Source organism: Loxodonta africana, chromosome 7 (genome assembly GCF_030014295.1).
Source record: "Loxodonta africana isolate mLoxAfr1 chromosome 7, mLoxAfr1.hap2, whole genome shotgun sequence".
NCBI lineage: Eukaryota > Metazoa > Chordata > Mammalia > Proboscidea > Elephantidae > Loxodonta > Loxodonta africana.
In genome coordinates, this window is record NC_087348.1 from 24,415,596 (window position 1) to 24,429,222 (window position 13,627).

The 13,627-nt window shown below is 35.8% G+C and overlaps 1 protein-coding gene across 1 annotated transcript; it reads left to right on the forward strand.

Moving 5' to 3' along the window:
• The first annotated feature begins 5,547 nt into the window (after positions 1-5,547).
• LOC100666898 (olfactory receptor 8K3-like) lies at positions 5,548-7,159 on the forward strand. The gene has a single exon (XM_064288070.1). It carries the CDS (start codon positions 6,100-6,102, stop codon positions 7,045-7,047), a length of 948 nt encoding a protein of 315 aa, XP_064144140.1. The 5' UTR covers positions 5,548-6,099; the 3' UTR covers positions 7,048-7,159.
• The last annotated feature ends 6,468 nt before the right edge of the window (positions 7,160-13,627 follow it).

Below are 13,627 nucleotides of genomic sequence, written 5' to 3' on the forward strand. Positions count from 1 at the left end.
AAAAAAGAACAAATTATTGATGCACTCAACAGCATGAATGGACCTCATTAGAATCGTGTGAAGTGAAAAGTCAATCACCAAAGGTGGTTGTTGTTACCTGCCATTGAGTGATTCCAACTCATGGTCACGTTCTGTAAAACAGAAGAAAACATTGCCTGGCCCTGTCCTAGCCTCACAGTCATCAGTATGTCCGAGTACATTGGTGCAGTCACTGTGTCAATCCAGCTTATGGAGGGCTTCCCCCATTCTCGTTGGCCCTCTCGTTCTCCAAATATGCTGTCCTCCTCCAGAAACTTGTTTACCTGAAGCAGTAAAGTCAGACAATGTTCTGTTGGAGGCAACAAAATATGTACCATTCAAGAATTTTTGTTTTGTTAGATGTCATCCGGTTGGTTGAAAATCATAGCAATGTATAGGACAGAACAGAAATGTCCCATAGAGTTGCTTAGGCTGTAATCTTCATGGGTGCAGATGGCCAGGTCTTTTCTCCCTCGAAAGGCTAGTGGGTTCAAACAGCCAACTTTTCAGTTAGCAATGAGTTTTATAAATAAGTAAATATATGTATCTATGTATATATACATATATATATAAACTTTAGGAAACCCTGGTGGCTTAGTGGTTAAGTCCTACAGCAGCTAACCAAAGGGTAGGCAGTTCAAATCCGACAGGCACTCCTTGGAAACTCTATAGGGCAGTTCTATTCTGTCTTATAGGGTCGCTATGAATTGGAATCGACTTGATGGCCCTGGGTTTTTTGTGTTTTATTTATATATAAACCCAATGTCATCGAGTCAATTCCAACTCATAGCGACCCAGTAGGACAGAGTAGAACTGCCCCATGAGTTTCCAAGGAGCACCTGGCGTATTTGAACTGCCAACACTTTGGTTAGCAGCCGTAGTACTTAACAACTATGCCACCAGGGTTTCCTATATATATATATATATATATATATATATATATAAAACCAAACAAAATCCAAAGCTGTCCAGTTGAACCTGACTCATAACAACCCTATAGGACAAAGTAGAACTCCCCCACAGGGCTTCCAAGAGGCACCTGGTGGATTTGAACTGCCGATCTTTTGGTTAACAGCAAGACTGTTAGCCACTGCATCACATACATATCATTATATAGGAGGAATAAGCAAAAAAAAAAAAAAAAAAGGTGACAAATGGATGCAATGACAAAATGCAGCAAAAATATTTATTGCACAGTAAGTATATATTCATAATGAAACATTATGCAAACTATCACACTTTACGACGGTGTGTTGATACGTTAGAACATTATATCAAGCACAGCAGAACATGCCTTAACGTGAGAAAAAAGTTTTGGAATGAGGATTGGACAGAATGAAAAAACATAAAATATAGAAATGTAATGATGGAAACTAAAACAAACAAGCAAAAAACATAAACACATGACGGCAATTGACTAGGAAATGAGAAGCAAAGGTAACATTTGTGTTTATGAGGTGGAAAAGGAAAAAAGAAAAGACCTTGAAAATAGCAGTAACAGCAACAATAAGAAAAACGACAGGAAATGAGGAAGTGATACCTCACATGTGCACAATGCATTACTTTTATTCCATTTAAATCTTTTAAATAATGCAGTAAGAAAGTGTTTAAGCACAACTTCATTTTGTCATCCATTTGGAGAGGCCACTGTAGAAATGGGGAATATTGACAGTTCTGTTTTACAGATAGAGAATATTAATCCAGATTCCCGTGTGGTAAAATGAATGTTAACAAAGTAAAATGCAAGACCATATGAAATAGATAAACATAGACCTGCATAAAAAAAAAAAAATACGCACTATTAAAATAAAAATTTGGTCACCAGTGAATACAAAATGTCCTGGACAGTTAACCAACCACTCCAGGTATTTTGTTAAGCTTTCATATACTTCAGGAACAGTCACTAAATTGCCTATCATCTCCTCAGGGAGAACCTCCAAGGGTAAAAAAAATTCATAAATTCTTCTTACTCTGCCATGTTAGGAAACACTTGGGGGAGTCAAGACAGAGGCTTCATTGCAGGTAAAAAGACAGACTTTTTCCATTTTTTACCAATACCTGAAATGTTTCAGTGACATTTGCCAGGTCCCACCTTTATTCAACTGCAAAATCATTGCAAAATATTCGGATTTCTGAGTCAGTTCTGTGTGCATTCTACTTTTCAATAGTGCCCGAGACTAGAATCTCTCTCCTTTTTTTTTTTTTTAACATCATTATTATTTTTTTCAAACAGTCACTCTTTGTTTCAGAGGCTAAATGCTCATAAGCATATTTGAAGTCTCATCATTATGTCTAAATGATATTTTTACTTTATATAAGTAACTATATGAATAAAAAAGTAACAGAAAAAAAAAAAAAAGTCCTGGAGTCAATTTTGCCTCATAGCTACCCCGTGTGCATCAGAGAACTGTGGTCCATAGTTTTTGAACGGCTGTGAACTTTCAGAAGTAGATCTTTCTTTCTTCCAAGGTGCCTTTGAGTAGATTCGATCCCCTCAAACTTTGAGTTCGTAGCTGAGTGTTTAACTGTTTGCACCACCCAGGTGGCCTAATTATGTGAATAATAGAGCTCAAATATGAAAGTAAAGGAAGCATATGCAGTATTAAAAATACTGGAGCAGAATTATGAAGCTACAGTATTCAGTCTCCAATGTTGATGTCCTTTCAAAGCCTTAGTTATAAGCTGGCTCTACTCTTAAGTGTAATTTAACATGTAATGCATATTTAAATAACTATATAAATGTATATTTTTGCTAACCTTTTGATGAGGAAATAAATTTCCATCTCAAAACTCATGTTGAGATGTGAAAAGCAATTTTTAAGAGTTTGGGAAACTTTTAAGTACCCAGTTTTATGATGGTTGCGTAATATATACCATATTCTTCAATTCCCAGTAGAATCTGGCAGAAATAATATATAATTTTCTCAAGGAATATAGCTTTATAAAAGGAGAATGAGATATTCAACAAAGATAGTAAACTATGGAAAAAAAACTTGGTGCTCTCCATGGAACTCCAAAGCTATTGAGAGGAAGTCCTCTTCTCTTCCCTTACTGTACAGGAAAAGCAGTACTTAGAAATACAAGTACTTTTTTTCTTCAGCCTTTCATCATTGCAACTAAACAAGATTTACTTTGCTTTTATTGCATTCATTGATGATACTTGATCTCCCAATTGTAATATCTACTGATACTCAATTCCGGACTTCTTTAAAAAAAAAAAAAAAAAAAAAATTATTGTGTTCTGGGTGAAAGTTTACATAGCAAATTAATTTTCCAATAAAAACTTCATACACAAAATGTGTCAGCGCTCTCCTCGTTTCCTTCCTGGCTTCTCTGTGTCCATTGACAGGTTTCCCTCTCCCTCCCTGCCTTCTTGCCCTTTGGGTCTCCTATAGTTGGTAGTTGTAAGGGGCACATTCTTCACAGATTTTATTGTTTAATTTAATAGCCCCGTCTGTTATTTGTGCTCAAAGGTGGCCACGGGCAGTGTCTATAGTTTCACATTAGAATATTGTCTTAGGACAATTGTCTCAGGGGTTTCTCCAGCCTCTTTGAAACCAGTAAATCTGTTTTTTTTTTTTTTTTAATTTGAATTTTGTAGTACATTTTTTTCCCATTCTGCCCCAGACCTTGTATTGTGATCCTCATCAGAGTGGTCTGTAGTCATAGCCAGGCACCGTCTAGTTCTTCTGGTCTCAGGTTAGAGGAAGCTGTGGTTCATGTGGGCCATATGTCCTTTGGTCTAATTGCTTCCTTAAGTCGTTTTTTTTTTTTTCTTCATTCTCCTTTGTTCTAGGAGGAAAGAGGCCAATAGTTTCTTTTCTGACATAAGCAATGTGTGTGTTTAGGGTCACAACCTTCTAAGTAATGTTTTATATGAGATAGTGTATTTCTCCTGTTACCTTTTTATTATTTAATATGACATAATTGTATTTTTCTATTGCTTGATTATTTCTAATTCAGAGGCTGCTGGTCCTGCTATTTTCATTGTAAGTAATATCGTTTCAAACCATTAATTCTTTTACCTTAAACTGCCATCCTCATCCTTCTCTGGCGTTTTTTTTTTTTAAATCTGTCATATACTAGGGATATGTATTGTTCATTTTAACTTAAATATGTTTGTATGAATTATGTATTATATAATAGTTTAAGCCAGATTATTTCTTTATCCAAACGGAATTTTTTAATGAAATTTCATTGTATAAAATCAATGACATGGACCTCTCTTTCTCCCAATTTGTTCAAATTTTCTCTCACTATCTTTTTATCTTAGGTACTTCGATGACAAAATATATCTGATTTGTTACAAACAACTTAGTGTATGTTAGTTATGAAGAAGCTGCTCCTAGGGCAGGAGGTATTTTAAGTAAATGTATATTCAAAGGTACAGCTGTTAAGGTGATCCTGACTCAACAGTGACCCCACAGGTTTTCTAAGGCTGTAAATAACCATGGAAGCAGACTGCCACATCTTTCTCCCAGGGAGCCACTGGTGGTTTCGAACTGCAGAGCTTTAGGTAAGCAGTCCATCAGCTTATATTAAAATGTATTAAGTAAAGTAGAAGATGTATAATCCAAAAGCTTGGCACACTGATGGTCCAATTTTAGTCACGGAGTTGAAAATGGGGGAGAGAACAGCTGGGGTCAGTTACATGGATAACGCACTACTCAATATACTCATCAGCATAACCCTGACGTAGAAGCTAGGTCAACTAGAACGATTCGTGTATACATATTTAAAGAAAAGTCCTTTCATATAAATTATTGTCATTATTTTAAAAACAACAACACTCCTTGATCTTTGAGACTTTTATCGCGATACCTTAAATGCATTGAAACATTTAATCCTCATTTACTTTTCCAACGATCTTCAAGGGAAGTGTTCATTTTGCAGGTGTGAATAAAGAAATAACCCACAAATGGAGATATAACAGGGACTATATCTGCGTGGGCCTTCCACCTGGAATATTTCCGTATAAAGACAGATAATGCCCACCATGATCGATTAGATTTTCCTTGTTAATCTTGTGTTCAATACCTGCCAAGTGTATTGTTTCAGTCTTTACCATCCGTGGCACAAGGACTTTTACAGGACCTGTTTTGAAGTAAGGCATATTAAATGTTTCCATGTATTTTGAGAATTTGCACTTTAAAATTTTTATAATGAAATTGGCATTTGTAGTATAAGTTCATAAATGTCATTCTATAAATGAAAAAAGAAAGTTTAGTAATCATCCATCTACCTACCACTTAAAACTTTTAACTTTTTTTATTTTTATTTCATATATTTATATGCATTCAAAAAACCAAACCTGTTGCCATCAAGTTGATTCTGACACATAGAGACACTAGAGGACAGAAGAGAACTGCCCCATAGGTTTTGCAAGGAGAGGCTGGCAGATCCAAAGAGCCGATTTTTGGGTTATCAGCCAAGCTCTTATACCCTGCTCCACAAGGAATCCCAGCTCTGTACATGCATATGTGTGTATAAATATATATGTATTATGTATATGTGCATGTATATGTATGCCTGAATGTATTGTGTGTGTGTATATATATATATATATACATATATGCACATCTACATGTACACATACACGTACACCTATGTCTTTATCTGTGTCTATCTCTATTACTGTGTTTACTACAGGGTTTCTCAACTCTGCCATGGTGACAGTTTGGACTGGAAATTTTCTTATTGTGTGGAGTTACCCTGTATATAGTAGAATGTTTAGTAACACCCCAGGCTTCCATTAGATATGAATAGTACCCTTCTCCTAGTTGTGACATCCAAAATGTCTCAGACATTGACAAATGTTCTTTGGGAACAAATTTTATCCAATTGATAACAAGTTAGATTTCTCTTTCTTTCCCTCTTTCCTTCTCTCTCTCTATCTTCATGTGTCTATGCTTTATTTTTGGGAGGCGGGTTTAATTTCAAATAACTCTATTGGACAGTTTGGATTTATCTTATTCATTTAGCATATTGCCCTTGTATACCAAAAATCTACCAACGGTGCTACATAAAACCTATTGACTATGCTGTTGTCTCTATCCAGAATAGGTTTGCTGACAGACCAAGATGGACAAACACAATCTAACAGTGCTGAATGAGTTCATTCTGTTGGGAATCACAGACCGCCCTGAGCTGCAGGCTCCATTGTTCGGGCTGTTCCTCATCATCTACATGATCTCAGTGGTGGGCAACTTGGGCATCATCATCCTCACCAAAATGGACTCCAAGCTACAAACGCCCATGTATTTTTTTCTCAGACATCTGGCTATGACTGATTTTGGTTATTCAACAGCTGTGGGACCAAAAATGCTAGTCAATTTTGTTGTAGATGAAAATACAATCTCCTATTATTTTTGTGCTTTACAGCTCACTGTCATTGTTTTGTTCATAAGTGGTGAACTTTTCATTCTGTCGGCAATGTCCTATGACCGTTATGTAGCCATCTGTAGCCCTCTGCTCTACACAGTCATCATGTCACAAAGGGTGTGTTGGATGCTGGTGGCAATCCTGTATTTTTATTGCACATTTGTTTCTCTTCTTATCACCATAAAGATTTTTAATTTATCCTTCTGTGGCTGCAATGTCATCAGTCATTTCTACTGTGACACTAATCCCTTGTTATCTTTACTCTGCTCAAACACACATGAAATTCAATTGATCATTTTCATCTTAGGATCTCTTGATTTGATTACATTCCTTTTAATAGTTCTTGTTTCATATCTGCTCATTTTTGTAGCCATTCTCAGGATGCACTCTGCTGTGAGCAGGCACAAGGCCTTCTCTACCTGTGGATCCCACCTGATGGTAGTGGTACTGTTCTATGGGACTTTAGTCTTTATGTACATGCAGCCCAACTCCAGTCATTCTTTTGATGCTGATAAAGTGGCTTCCATATTTTACACCCTTGTTATCCCCATGTTGAATCCCTTGATATATAGCTTGAGGAACAAAGATGTAAAATATGCCTTACATAGAACTTGGAAAAAAATATGCAACGTCTTTTCTATAGTTTGATTCATTATATGGTTTCTATGAAATACATGATGGGTTTTAAACCTTGTCTGTGTGCCTCTGTAGGGTTTAGCAAGCACACATATATTCCACATATATTTATAAATATCTTATGTGTCAGTCACTCTTTTAAATGCATTGATGAACAAAACAGTATAAACCTTTGCCTCCCTTGAAGTTAAGAGACAGAATACAAATATAATAAGTGAATTTTATCATAGAGAAAAATGTGTTGGGGCCCTGGTGGTGCAGTGAGTAAAGTGCTTGGATGCTAAATGAAAGGTCTGTGATTCAAACCCACCAGTCAATCCCTGAGAGAAATAATCAGCTTTCATAAAGATTTTATAGCCTTGGAAACCTTACTATGAGTGAGAATCTCCTGAACAACAGTGCATTTGGGTTTTTTGAGAATGTGATAAAAAATAAAATACTTTCCCATTGAGTTGATTCTGACTGATAGAAACCCTATAGGACAGAGTAGAACTGCTTCATAGATTTTCCAAGGAGAGGCTGGTGGATTTGAACTGCTGACCTTTTGGTTAGCAGCCAAGCTCTGGCCCAGTCCGCTACCATAGCTTCAGGAGAATGTGTTGGGAACCGTGAAATCAGCAAAGAGATTGGATAGCTGAGTGGTAGTGGGAAAAGGTACTAGGTACAAGAGTACAGTTAATGATTCTGGTGTTTATTTCAAATATTAGAATAAACTTTGCAGTGTCAGTATTTGTATTTGTGTATGTGTGTGTTTGTGTATGCCCTTGCCTTCTGTTTTGGCCCTCATAGTTTCTGAGGGGGAGGGGTATTAGATTTGGCCAGGTTACAATGAGTCTCAGGGTAGTGTAATGATGTGAAATACTCAGTCATCTAAATTGGCTCATACATCCCCATTCCAGACCATGGAGCTCTATTTTCTTATGGGTGCCTTTACTTTCCCATGTGAATTTTTTAACTCAACATAGCTTGCTATTTAGCAATTCAAAAGTTCAGCTCTGCATCTGACTTTTTTTAATCAATGTGTTTCGCCTAGATCAGAATACACACCAATTAAGATAAATTTCTTGAGGTCATCCACAGTAGTTCCCAGGTTTGGAATCCCTTCCCCCCGGTCATTCTTATTTAATAATTACCTTTTTTCTTTCATGAGTTGTTCTTTCTTCTCTATATGAAAAACTTTTTTAAAAATACTTGTTCAATTATTTCTTTGTGTATTTCCTTGGGTAATAGGATATGCTATGATGAATTAAGTTTGTTGCCTGCCTTTCATTCTTTTGGCTTTCCTAATATTTGGTCATTATTATCATGCACGATATTTTCATTTTCTTTTGTTTACCCTGCTTGTGAGAGGCAAAATGAGATAATAGTATGGTTTGCACAATGATGTATTTTTAATTCAAGTGAGGTCTGTTACGTGTCAAGGATACAGTTATCTGACCTCATGGGCATTGTTGGTCTATGTTACCACTCAGATTTTTCCATGTATTTATGTTTATTTTTTTTTATTCTTTTTATAATTTCTAGGATTTTATTGAAGCCACTAGAGTCTAAATGTTTTCATGGCTCAGAATCATGAAATAAGATCCCTCATGTAGCCAATGAAATTTGAATAAAAATAGCTCATTGGAATATAAGAGAAGGTACAACTTATATTGTCATATGAGCATCAATATTTTTAAAAAGTTTGAAGCAGTTAGAAGGTGAAGATGTCATGATAAGACAGAGCTCCTCAGGCTGCAGAAAATTCCACTGCCTTGAGCAGCTTGCTTGGCAGGCCACTTAGCTTTACATTAGAATACTGTTCCCTTTCTTGGCATACCCAGCAGCTGTACATTAAAGTTCTGGATCCCTTCTCTTTAACTTCTGCTCAAACTAGAGAAAACTGGCAGAAACTGGTTTAGGCACCATATTGGCATTCAGGATAACCTTTTAAACCTCATGCATAGTACGTTCTCCATCTCTGGGTGGAGTTTAATTGCCATATTCTGAACACGTGATGCATGAAGTTACATCTAAACCACATTGCGCCTAAGTAGTTTGATTAATAATGTTGCTGTTGTAACTTGTATGAATTTCCTACTTGTCGACCCTTTAAAAGTAACCTTTTGCCTCACTCTCACTGAGCAGTCTTGGCAACATCAGCCCCAACTGTTTCTTCCCTTGCACAATGAAATAAAGTTGCCTTTCTACGCTCCCACTTGCATCTCTGGTTTACTGGATGAGACAAGTCACGGTGAGTAGTCCAGGGATTTCTACAGCAACAGTGAGCACATCCAGGTAATAATACTTCATATTTATTGACTGGTTTATCACAGTCATTCTTCAAGATTTAATTAATTTAATTTTCATAACAGCTCTGTGAGACAGGTTTTATTAATATTTACATATTTTAGATGATACTATGGAGGTTCAGAGAGGGTAAATAAATGACCCAAGTTCAACACACAAATGATAAATAAATAGTCCAAGTTCACAGTGGTCTTAAGCATTAGAAACGAGTTTCAAACATGACCTGTTCCAGGTTCCAGGTTCTAGGTTCATAACTCAACAGCTAGTGTAAATAACTTCTTAATGTTAATTTTCTGCTTTAATGATGTCACGCCTGAGATGAAAGAGAGTATCAGATTAAAAGAAGAGAAATAGCAGTGGGGTTCATAAAATAGCTAATGCCTAGGACAATGTTTGGGAGAAGAGAGAAAAATAAATTCAATAGAGATAATGAATTAATAAGCTGACACAGTAAGCTAATTGATTCATTCCCATGCTTAATTTGTTCAAACTAAATGATGGAAAACCATCACAAGGTGGACACAGGACATAGTCAGGGAAGGTTTATAATAAGCTTCCAGTGGGCGATATCAGGAATTATCATAAAGTAGTAAAGAACAGGAGCCACGGTGACACAGTGGTTACAGCTCAGCTACTAACCCAAAGGTCAGCAGTTTTCACCCACCAGTATCTCTTTGGAAACCCAAGGGGGCAGTTCTAGTCTGTCCTGTAGGATCACTAGGAGTCCGAATTGACTGGGTGACATGGGTTTGGTTTTTTGGTTGAGTAAAAAAAATATTAAAAAGAAATAAACAAGGAAGTTCCCATTTTAAGAAATGATTTGTGGAGTATTGCTGTTAGATGTTCAGCCACCTTTTAAAAATAGAGGATTGATGTTGCTTCCTTAAAAAGGGAGGTCTGTGAGAAAAACATTTATTCCCCAGCATCTTCTGCTTCCTGGACTTTGTTGCCCTGTGAACTTCAATTTGGGGGGAATTCAATTTAAGGGCAAGGGATTGCCAAATATATTAACTTAAATTTTCTGAGCTACTAAACCAATGAGAGCCATCAGGCCCCTCTACTGGACATTTTCTTCTTTTTCTGTTTCTTTTTTTAAATAAATTAAAACCTGTTTCTTGAACTAATGTTTACTATTGAGTGTTTCTTTATGTGCCTGGGAAAAGAATTTCTAGATGATACAACGAGGAAAGATAGAAGACCTACATGCAGTTGTGATGGTTGGGCACAATGGAATTGTATGCTGTGCCATTTATTTAGCCTAAGATGTGAAAACAAAACAGCAGTAAATGTGCAATCTGTTGAGTGTTGCCATGATTAAGGTAAACATCCAAGAGCTTCCTTCCCACCACAGTTATCTTAGACCAAAAGTAACAACACACAACCCAGTAGTATCCATCAACTCAAAGAAAATAAATGTGTCTAATTCACTTATACAGGTTTTCAAGCTTTTCATTGAAGGAGCCCTTAAAAATAAGAGAGACAGAGAAAAAGAGAGAGAGAGAATGATTAGAAAATTCTGAGGAGCTTGCTAAACAAATTAAATATTATTACAGTTATAAAAAAATCTGTGATTCATTAAAATATTTAATGATTCCTAATAGTCTTAACACTTGTTGTTGTGTAGTGCCTAGAGTTGATACTGATCACAGATACCCCCATGAACAACAGAACGAAACAGAGTCTGGTCCTGCACCATCCTCACAATGATTGGTATGTTAGGGACACTAGTGTCAACCCATCTCGTTGAGGGTCTTCCTATTTTTAACTGACCCTCTATTATACAAGCCATGATGTCCTTCTTTAAGGGTTGAACCTTCCCATGAAGTGTCAAATACGACCTGCATATAATTTCTCTAATAGAAAAAGTTACCATCAAGCAGAGAGGGCTGAAGGAATTGACAAATCGTTACTACATATATTGCTGGATTCCCTGGAGAAAGAATAAACTGGTGGAGATGTGAAGACAAATGTTAAGGTAGGGAAGTCTCAGAAGTCAAGCTACAGGAAGAGTGATATTCTAATTTCTACCATATGTGAATGGCACATCCTAGAAAACTACAACATGTGGTGTTTTTCCCAGTTTCCACTGTGTCATATTCTAGCAGAAGTTCATCTTGTAATTACAGACAGTCTTATTTACCTATATACAATTGCAACTAACAATAACGAAACAGTATAGGCTTCTTGGTGAGAAGGATAAAAATATTTAGTATGACAGCATATTACTTAAATACCACCAAACATGCTCAATATATGAAATGACAGCAAAGTACAAAAGCAGATGTATTTGTCTCTTTGCATAATTATTAGCTCAAACTATTGTTTTCCTACTTGGAGCAATACAAATTATTCAACCCTTACAGTAGGAAAATAAAAATTCAACATTTATTCTCTCATAGAAAATGTCTTTGCTTTTAAAGCTCACTTTTTCATGGAACTTATCTATGACTATCACAACCAATAGATTCTATGGAAATTGTGAACTTATAAAAAAAATAATTGGTACAGAAATAAAGTATAAGAATTTTTTCAAAGTCATTAAATTTTCATGATTTTTCTAACCATAAGGACATTTAATACCTACTTGAGTAAACATGGGTTCTGCTTCTATTAAAGGGCTTTATACATGGATATATCACTTATTTCACATCTAGAAAGTCAGACAAATTGGGATTTTTTGCTTATTACTTTTATTGTTTAAATCCTTTTATTGAGATATAGATAACAAAATAAAATTTACTCACATATCTTGAATTCTTTCTTCCATTCTTTCAGTTTGAAAAATCTCAAGCATGTCCTTCCCTTTTCGTTTTTTAACTCCAGGTCTTTGCACATTTAATTATAATGCTTTAATTTGTCTTCTTAACCTCTCTTTGAAATCTCCTGTTCAGCTCTTCAACTTTATTATCTCTTCTGTTTGCTTTAGCTATTCTACATTCAAGAACAAGTGTCAGAGAATCTTTGACATCCATTTGGTTTTCTCTTTCTTTCTTGTCTTTGAATGATCTTTGATTTCTTCAGGTACGATGTCCTTGATGGCATTCCAAACTTGTCTAATCTATGGTCATTAGTGTTCAATGTGTCAAATCAATTCTTGGGAAGATCTCTAAATTCAGGTAGGATATACTCAAGGTCATATTTTGGCTGTCGTGGACTTTCTCTAGTTTTCTTCAGTTTTAACTTGTAGTTGCATATGACCAGTCTTTGGTCAGTTCTGCAGTTGGCCCTGGCTTTGTTTTGACTGATAACATTGAGCCACTCCATCATCTCTTTCCACAGATACAGTGGATTTGCTTCTTGTGTGTCCTATCTAGCAAGGTCCACATATATAGTCTCCATTTCTTTTCTTAAAAAATTTATTTGCAATGAAGAATTCATTGGTCTTGCAATATTTGAATACGAATGTCTGGCATCATTTTTATCAGCAAGGCCATATTTTCCATCTATCCATCCTTCTTTTTTTCCATCTTTCACATTCTAATAACTAATAATTAGCAGTGGATCTTGATTGCAATTTTGATGAATTCAGACTTCATAAGTTGATAAAGTCTTCAATATCCTCATCTTTGGCATTTGTTGAGTAAATCTGAATAATAGTAATATTAACTGGTCTTGTTTGTTGGCATATGAATATTATCATATCTTTGACAGCATTGTACCTCATTATAAGTCTTGGAATTTTTTTTTTTTTTTATGATGAGTGTGTTGGCATTCCTATTCAATTGTCATTCTGACATAGCATACCATATGACTGTCTGATTCAAAATGGTCAATATCATTCCACTTTAGCTCACTAATGCCTGGGGTATCCACCTTTATAAGTTCCTTTTCATTTTTTACAACGTCCAATTTTGTAGGATTCATTCTTTATGCATTCTATGTTCCAATTATTATTTGATACTTGCAGTTGTTTCTTCTCATTTTAACTCATGTTAATAAAATAGAATATCTTAATATAATAAAATAAGAGAGAAATCTTAAATAGACAATTTACAATAAAAGGAGAGTTGGAGTGATTAATAACTGCCCTGAATGTAAAAAAAAATAGTGCAAATAGGAGGGCCCAAAATGATAGAGTAGTTAGATGCTCTCTGTGGTCTGTGTTACAACAAAGACCTGAAAAAGCAAATGAATCGATCATATATGACAATCTAGGAGCCCTGAACATGAACGATAGGGCTGAGGAGTACTACTCATTGACAGAGAGAGGGAGAGACATTTTAGAAGTAGCAAGGATTTGCCAGACCTGAGCTGGCTGGTACCTTGCAGGCTGGATCAGTTGGCTCACTTGGGCTGAAGGAAA